The sequence below is a fragment of the Amia ocellicauda genome, chromosome 4 (assembly GCF_036373705.1).
Source record: "Amia ocellicauda isolate fAmiCal2 chromosome 4, fAmiCal2.hap1, whole genome shotgun sequence".
NCBI lineage: Eukaryota > Metazoa > Chordata > Actinopteri > Amiiformes > Amiidae > Amia > Amia ocellicauda.
Window position 1 is genome coordinate 48,544,236 of NC_089853.1, and position 9,038 is coordinate 48,553,273.

Here is a 9,038-nt window from a genome sequence, read left to right on the forward strand (position 1 = left end):
ATGTTTACTTAATGACAAAGATAACTTGCCTCACCTGCTTGTGACAGCTAAAACCACTGATCTAACACGAGATCAGTTGTTAATTGGTTAATCGATTGATACATCTTTCATCTCATGCCTAACATTTAGTGTTAAAGACAGTATTGTTACTTGGATTTCAGTTTGTTTTGTGGTTGATTTATTCTATCTCTGCAACAAAATGTTGTCAAATTATATGTCTTATTTACCTCAAGGTTCTTCGTCGCTGGGCTACCTTTGCTTCCTTCTGATAAAAAGCCTGCAGTTTCAGGTTCTCTACACAACTTCACACCCACACAACTGAAAAATGGAATTCACAAGACAGTTGTATTTCATTCTTGTTTTGTGTTTTATTAAAAAAAATATTTTGTATACATAAGACAACTGTACAAACATAAAAGTATTTACACTCTTGCAGTACTAGGTTGTAGAAAACGTGCAGGCGTACGACACAAGTATGGCACACCCATGAATGAATTCAGATGCAAGATGAAGTACTCCGTCACCCTACTGACCTCAGGTCTGTCAGTCCATTCACCAAGTCCAGTTTGTGAAGGTCTATCTATCAGTCCTGTCCTAATCCACCTCCTCAATGGTGGGCCCCTGGGAGGCGGACCCTGCGCCTGCCCGTGCCTGGCCTCCACAGCCTCCCGCTGGCATCCCTCCTGGCATCCCTCCCTGGTACAGCTTGGTGATGATGGGGTTACACACTTTCTCCAGCTCTTTCAGCTGATGCTCGTACTCCTCCTTCTCTGCCAGCTGGTTGTTCTCCAGCCAGGAGATGGCCTGGTTGCACTTCTCAATCACCTTCTTCTTGTCGTCCTCGCTGATCTTGCCTTTCAGGTTCTCGTCCTCCACGCTGCTCTTCATGTTGAAGGAGTAGGACTCCAGGGAGTTCTTGGCAGCGATCTTATCCCTCTGGGCATCATCCTCTGCTTTGTACCTGTCAGCATCCTGCACCATCCTCTCGATCTCCTCTTTGCTCAGCCGGCCCTTGTCGTTGGTGATGGTGATCTTGTTCTCTTTGCCGGTGCTCTTGTCCACCGCTGAAACGTTCAGGATGCCGTTGGCGTCGATGTCGAAGGACACCTCGATCTGTGGCACGCCTCGGGGGGCAGGGGGGATGCCCGTCAGCTCAAACTTGCCCAGAAGGTTGTTGTCCTTGGTCATGGCCCTTTCTCCTTCGAACACCTGGATCAGGACTCCGGGCTGGTTGTCCGAGTAAGTGGTGAAGGTCTGCGTTTGCTTGGTGGGGATGGTCGTGTTGCGTTTGATCAGGGCGGTCATGACTCCTCCTGCAGTCTCGATGCCCAAGGACAGTGGGGCCACGTCCAGCAGCAGCAAGTCCTGCACGTTCTCAGAGGTGTCGCCCATGAGGATGGCCGCCTGGACAGCCGCGCCGTAGGCCACGGCCTCATCAGGGTTGATGCTCTTGTTCAGTTCCCTGCCGTTGAAGAAGTCCTGCAGCAGCTTCTGGATCTTGGGGATACGAGTGGAGCCTCCCACCAGTACGATGTCGTGGATCTGAGCCTTGTCCATCTTGGCGTCCCTCAGCGCCTTCTCCACTGGCTCCAGTGTCCCTCTGAAAAGGTCCGAGTTCATCTCCTCAAAGCGAGCCCTGGTGATGGAGGTGTAGAAATCGATGCCTTCGTACAGAGAGTCAATCTCAATGCTGGCCTGGGAGCTGGAGGACAGGGTCCTCTTGGCCCTCTCGCACGCTGTGCGCAGCCTCCGCAGCGCCCTCTTGTTCTGACTGATGTCCTTCTTGTATTTCCTCTTGAACTCCTCCACAAAGTGGTTGACCATGCGGTTGTCAAAGTCCTCCCCGCCCAGGTGAGTGTCCCCTGCGGTGGCCTTCACCTCAAAGATGCCATCCTCGATGGTCAGGATGGACACGTCGAAGGTGCCGCCGCCCAGGTCAAAGATCAAGACGTTGCGCTCTCCTCTCTTGCCCTTGTCCAGCCCGTAGGCGATGGCGGCCGCTGTGGGCTCGTTGATGATTCTCAGCACGTTCAGGCCTGCGATCACTCCGGCATCCTTGGTGGCCTGGCGCTGGGAGTCGTTGAAGTAGGCAGGGACAGTGATGACGGCGTTGGACACTTTCTGGCCCAGGTACGCCTCCGTAATCTCTTTCATCTTGGTCAGCACCATGGAGGAGATCTCCTCTGGGTAGAAGGTCTTATTCTCTCCTTTGTAGTCCACCTCCACCTTGGGCTTCCCTCCATCGCTGATCACCTTGAAGGGCCAGTGCTTCATATCAGCCTGTACCACCGAGTCGTCATACTTTCTGCCAATCAGGCGCTTGGCATCAAAGATGGTGTTGTTGGGGTTCATGGCCACCTGGTTCTTGGCAGCGTCTCCAATCAGCCTCTCCGAGTCCGTGAAGGCCACGTAGCTGGGGGTGGTCCTGTTGCCCTGGTCGTTGGCGATGATCTCCACTTTGCCATGCTGGAACACCCCCACACAGGAGTAGGTGGTGCCCAGGTCGATCCCAATAGAAACTCCCTTGGGTGCAGACATCTTGCCAGTAGCCGTGTTTGTCTCTGAAATACACACAAACAGCAGCTTCAGTGTCCTGTACACTATACTGCTCTACTGGAGATGCCATGCAGCATAACATCTGATTGCATGTATGCTACATTATACAGTATTTGAGGTTGAATCAATGTAACATGTAAGCACTTACTTTAGCAAAATCTGATTGAAAGAATTAGGCACTTAAAATAAACTAGGGTTGCAACTATCAAATATTTTGCTCTTTAAACTCGATTCTTTTAATAATTTAAAACAAGTATATTTAAACAAAACATTAATTTTATTGTACTGTATTACGTAATTACTAATAAAGTACACCACGATACATCATTCAATCATTTATATTTTTTATTCAAATTGTATTTCGATGTTGTGATCCATTTAAATTGTTTTTTAAAAAAAAAGCTTTACTACTACAGTGCACTGTATACACCTCACTACCCGCTTCTGAAAAAATCTTACATTTGGCATTTGCATTGACAATCAATATGCCAGGATGACACAGTGAGGGCTAATTATTCAGCTGGCTGACAATACACTCACTATAGTGCGCACTGCACCGCTACAAAAGAGCCAGGACAACCGTTGAGCCCTAATAAACACTGACAGGTAGTGGACTTTCACTGTTAATAGTGAAAAAACACCAGCCATCATGACACTGGACAATTAATGATGTTTAGATAATAGATTATTGATTTGTAATTTAAGAATTATGCATCTTGTTTGAATAATCAATTTACATGAACTTCCCTACTTCCAGTTCCTTACGTAATAACAATAACCAACACATTAAAGAAGTAAAACCAGGTGAATTCACACATTCACAAATTGAATACCTGAATGGCAATAGTATAACGTACACACGCGTTCAGACAAACACTACAATACTGTTTAAAGGCTCAACAGCTCATCTGTGTACCTTATTAAAACGAGAAACCGTTACGACTGAGCTATATCATAAAAAGACCAACATTCTTTAAAATCGTGTATTTTAACATTGCAATAGCCACTACTAAAAGACAAAGTTTTAGGAGACTTTGATGAATGACAAAAAGCTTCCCAGTCTTACCGTGTGTGCCGGTGCTGTTGCCGGACAGTGTGCCGGTGTTGTGCCGGGTGTCGCTGCGCTGCTCTCAGGCTGCGGGCTGTGTTGGACCGGTGCCGCGCGGCGCAACTTTATTCATTCCCTCATTTTCCAGAAGCCTCCAGTACATTCTCAGCCAATCAGCGCGCAGCTTTCACTTCGCCCTCGCTGTACCATGACAACGGCACTGTAGCGAATCAGAGCGAAGCTTCTCGACTCGTCTGAGCAGTGATCGCCGGCGCCGCCGCCGCGTCCTCAGCCTCGGCTAACACACACATACACACACACACAGGGGCTGTGATACATTCATTTAGAATGCAGGTTAATGTCAGCACAGGTATTGTGATATCTGTACTAGAAACACACAGTACCAGCACTGAGCAGTCTATTTTCCAACCTGTGAATGTTTTAAAAGGGAAAGTATATTATTATTATTATTATTATTAGCTTAAACCACTTGCCAGCTCGATTTAACAAACCCTAACATACATTGTTTTACATATATAGTACAAGGGTAGAATCATAAAAATAAATACATACATAAATAATGTAAATTTATAAATGACAGTGAATAAAATGGACATATACACTCACCTAAAGGATTATTAGGAACACCTGTTCAATTTCTCATTAATGCAATTATCTAACCAACCAATCACATGGCAGTTGCTTCAATGCATTTAGGGGTGTGGTCCTGGTCAAGACAATCTCCTGAACTCCAAACTGAATGTCTGAATGGGAAAGAAAGGTGATTTAAGCAATTTTGAGCGTGGCATGGTTGTTGGTGCCAGACGGGCCGGTCTGAGTATTTCACAATCTGCTCAGTTACTGGGATTTTCACGCACAACCATTTCTAGGGTTTACAAAGAATGGTGTGAAAAGGGAAAAACATCCAGTATGCGGCAGTCCTGTGGGCGAAAATGCCTTGTTGATGCTAGAGGTCAGAGGAGAATGGGCCGACTGATTCAAGCTGATAGAAGAGCAACTTTGACTGAAATAACCACTCGTTACAACCGAGGTATGCAGCAAAGCATTTGTGAAGCCACAACACGTACAACCTTGAGGCGGATGGGCTACAACAGCAGAAGACCCCACCGGGTACCACTCATCTCCACTACAAATAGGAAAAAGAGGCTACAATTTGCACAAGCTCACCAAAATTGGACAGTTGAAGACTGGAAAAATGTTGCCTGGTCTGATGAGTCTCGATTTCAGATGGTAGAGTCAGAATTTGGCGTAAACAGAATGAGAACATGGATCCATCCTGCCTTGTTACCACTGTGCAGGCTGGTGGTGGTGGTGTAATGGTGTGGGGGATGTTTTCTTGGCACACTTTAGGCCCCTTAGTGCCAATTGGGCATCGTTTAAATGCCACGGCCTACCTGAGCATTGTTTCTGACCATGTCCATCCCTTTATGACCACCATGTACCCATCCTCTGATGGCTACTTCCAGCAGGATAATGCACCATGTCACAAAGGTCGAATCATTTCAAATTGGTTTCTTGAACATGACAATGAGTTCACTGTACTAAACTGGCCCCCACAGTCACCAGATCTCAACCCAATAGAGCATCTTTGGGATGTGGTGGAACGGGAGCTTCGTGCCCTGGATGTGCATCCCACAAATCTCCATCAACTGCAAGATGCTATCCTATCAATATGGGCCAACATTTCTAAAGAATGCTTTCAGCACCTTGTTGAATCAATGCCACGTAGAATTAAGGCAGTTCTGAAGGCGAAAGGGGGTCAAACACAGTATTAGTATGGTGTTCCTAATAATCCTTTAGGTGAGTGTATTACTAGAAGAAAAGCAGTGTTCCAGTATGTTCTCGCACTTCTCAGCCTAAGTCCTGCTCTTTCTGCAAACATCGCGGTGCTGTGTCGTCAGAGCAACCAGGAGCCGCTGTACAGTGCCGTTGTCATGGTACAGCGAGGGCGAAGTGAAAGCTGCGCGCTGATTGGCTGAGAATGTACTGGAGGCTTCTGGAAAATGAGGGAATGAATAAAGTTGCGCCGCGCGGCACCGGTCCAACACAGCCCGCAGCCTGAGAGCAGCGCAGCGACACCCGGCACAACACCGGCACACTGTCCGGCAACAGCACCGGCACACACGGTAAGACTGGGAAGCTTTTTGTCATTCATCAAAGTCTCCTAAAACTTTGTCTTTTAGTAGTGGCTATTGCAATGTTAAAATACACGATTTTAAAGAATGTTGGTCTTTTTATGATATAGCTCAGTCGTAACGGTTTCTCGTTTTAATAAGGTACACAGATGAGCTGTTGAGCCTTTAAACAGTATTGTAGTGTTTGTCTGAACGCGTGTGTACGTTATACTATTGCCATTCAGGTATTCAATTTGTGAATGTGTGAATTCACCTGGTTTTACTTCTTTAATGTGTTGGTTATTGTTATTACGTAAGGAACTGGAAGTAGGGAAGTTCATGTAAATTGATTATTCAAACAAGATGCATAATTCTTAAATTACAAATCAATAATCTATTATCTAAACATCATTAATTGTCCAGTGTCATGATGGCTGGTGTTTTTTCACTATTAACAGTGAAAGTCCACTACCTGTCAGTGTTTATTAGGGCTCAACGGTTGTCCTGGCTCTTTTGTAGCGGTGCAGTGCGCACTATAGTGAGTGTATTGTCAGCCAGCTGAATAATTAGCCCTCACTGTGTCATCCTGGCATATTGATTGTCAATGCAAATGCCAAATGTAAGATTTTTTCAGAAGCGGGTAGTGAGGTGTATACAGTGCACTGTAGTAGTAAAGCTTTTTTAAAAAAAAAAAAAATTAAATGGATCACAACATCGAAATACAATTTGAATAAAAAATATAAATGATTGAATGATGTATCGTGGTGTACTTTATTAGTAATTACGTAATACAGTACAATAAAATTAATGTTTTGTTTAAATATACTTGTTTTAAATTATTAAAAGAATCGAGTTTAAAGAGCAAAATATTTGATAGTTGCAACCCTAGTTTATTTTAAGTGCCTAATTCTTTCAATCAGATTTTGCTAAAGTAAGTGCTTACATGTTACATTGATTCAACCTCAAATACTGTATAATGTAGCATACATGCAATCAGATGTTATGCTGCATGGCATCTCCAGTAGAGCAGTATAGTGTACAGGACACTGAAGCTGCTGTTTGTGTGTATTTCAGAGACAAACACGGCTACTGGCAAGATGTCTGCACCCAAGGGAGTTTCTATTGGGATCGACCTGGGCACCACCTACTCCTGTGTGGGGGTGTTCCAGCATGGCAAAGTGGAGATCATCGCCAACGACCAGGGCAACAGGACCACCCCCAGCTACGTGGCCTTCACGGACTCGGAGAGGCTGATTGGAGACGCTGCCAAGAACCAGGTGGCCATGAACCCCAACAACACCATCTTTGATGCCAAGCGCCTGATTGGCAGAAAGTATGACGACTCGGTGGTACAGGCTGATATGAAGCACTGGCCCTTCAAGGTGATCAGCGATGGAGGGAAGCCCAAGGTGGAGGTGGACTACAAAGGAGAGAATAAGACCTTCTACCCAGAGGAGATCTCCTCCATGGTGCTGACCAAGATGAAAGAGATTACGGAGGCGTACCTGGGCCAGAAAGTGTCCAACGCCGTCATCACTGTCCCTGCCTACTTCAACGACTCCCAGCGCCAGGCCACCAAGGATGCCGGAGTGATCGCAGGCCTGAACGTGCTGAGAATCATCAACGAGCCCACAGCGGCCGCCATCGCCTACGGGCTGGACAAGGGCAAGAGAGGAGAGCGCAACGTCTTGATCTTTGACCTGGGCGGCGGCACCTTCGACGTGTCCATCCTGACCATCGAGGATGGCATCTTTGAGGTGAAGGCCACCGCAGGGGACACTCACCTGGGCGGGGAGGACTTTGACAACCGCATGGTCAACCACTTTGTGGAGGAGTTCAAGAGGAAATACAAGAAGGACATCAGTCAGAACAAGAGGGCGCTGCGGAGGCTGCGCACAGCGTGCGAGAGGGCCAAGAGGACCCTGTCCTCCAGCTCCCAGGCCAGCATTGAGATTGACTCTCTGTACGAAGGCATCGATTTCTACACCTCCATCACCAGGGCTCGCTTTGAGGAGATGAACTCGGACCTTTTCAGAGGGACACTGGAGCCAGTGGAGAAGGCGCTGAGGGACGCCAAGATGGACAAGGCTCAGATCCACGACATCGTACTGGTGGGAGGCTCCACTCGTATCCCCAAGATCCAGAAGCTGCTGCAGGACTTCTTCAACGGCAGGGAACTGAACAAGAGCATCAACCCTGATGAGGCCGTGGCCTACGGCGCGGCTGTCCAGGCGGCCATCCTCATGGGCGACACCTCTGAGAACGTGCAGGACTTGCTGCTGCTGGACGTGGCCCCACTGTCCTTGGGCATCGAGACTGCAGGAGGAGTCATGACCGCCCTGATCAAACGCAACACGACCATCCCCACCAAGCAAACGCAGACCTTCACCACTTACTCGGACAACCAGCCCGGAGTCCTGATCCAGGTGTTCGAAGGAGAAAGGGCCATGACCAAGGACAACAACCTTCTGGGCAAGTTTGAGCTGACGGGCATCCCCCCTGCCCCCCGAGGCGTGCCACAGATCGAGGTGTCCTTCGACATCGACGCCAACGGCATCCTGAACGTTTCAGCGGTGGACAAGAGCACCGGCAAAGAGAACAAGATCACCATCACCAACGACAAGGGCCGGCTGAGCAAAGAGGAGATCGAGAGGATGGTGCAGGATAAAAGACCGGTACAAAGCAGAGGATGATGCCCAGAGGGATAAGATCGCTGCCAAGAACTCCCTGGAGTCCTACTCCTTCAACATGAAGAGCAGCGTGGAGGACGAGAACCTGAAAGGCAAGATCAGCGAGGACGACAAGAAGAAGGTGATTGAGAAGTGCAACCAGGCCATCTCCTGGCTGGAGAACAACCAGCTGGCAGAGAAGGAGGAGTACGAGCATCAGCTGAAAGAGCTGGAGAAAGTGTGTAACCCCATCATCACCAAGCTGTACCAGGGAGGGATGCCAGGAGGGATGCCAGCGGGAGGCTGTGGAGGCCAGGCACGGGCAGGCGCAGGGTCCGCCTCCCAGGGGCCCACCATTGAGGAGGTGGATTAGGACAGGATTTTGAAGTGATGTGGGGATGAAAGGTATACATAATGAAGAGACTATAAACATGTATTTGTATATATTTTTTATTTTTAACTGTTTAGGAGTGTATGACATGACAAATGTATGAAGTATTAATTTTGTTATAAAATAAACTCTGCTTTCAAAGAATACTGTTAATTTGCTGTGTATTTGTTGTTCTTTTATCTTTTGTGTAGGCAAGTAATTAAGTGAATGATAAAATAAGTTGGGTTTCTTACTGTAGA

The 9,038-nt window shown here is 47.3% G+C and overlaps 1 protein-coding gene and 1 pseudogene across 1 annotated transcript; one reads left to right on the forward strand and one right to left on the reverse strand.

Moving 5' to 3' along the window:
• Positions 1–458: 458 nt before the first annotated feature.
• On the reverse strand, positions 459–3,794 carry LOC136748679 (heat shock 70 kDa protein). Its single transcript, XM_066702643.1, has 2 exons — positions 3,623–3,794; positions 459–2,561 (listed from the first exon to the last, which is right to left on the reverse strand). The coding sequence occupies exon 2, from the start codon at positions 2,536–2,538 to the stop codon at positions 595–597; it is 1,944 nt and encodes a 647-aa protein (XP_066558740.1). The 5' UTR covers positions 2,539–2,561; positions 3,623–3,794; the 3' UTR covers positions 459–594.
• A 1,829-nt stretch (positions 3,795–5,623) lies between these two features.
• Positions 5,624–8,943, forward strand: LOC136748680 (heat shock 70 kDa protein-like; annotated as a pseudogene).
• The last annotated feature ends 95 nt before the right edge of the window (positions 8,944–9,038 follow it).

Coding starts and splice junctions, on each gene's coding strand:
- LOC136748679 (XM_066702643.1), bottom strand. CDS start 2,538: ATGTCTGCACCCAAGGGAGTTTCTATTGGGATCGACCTGGGCACCACC.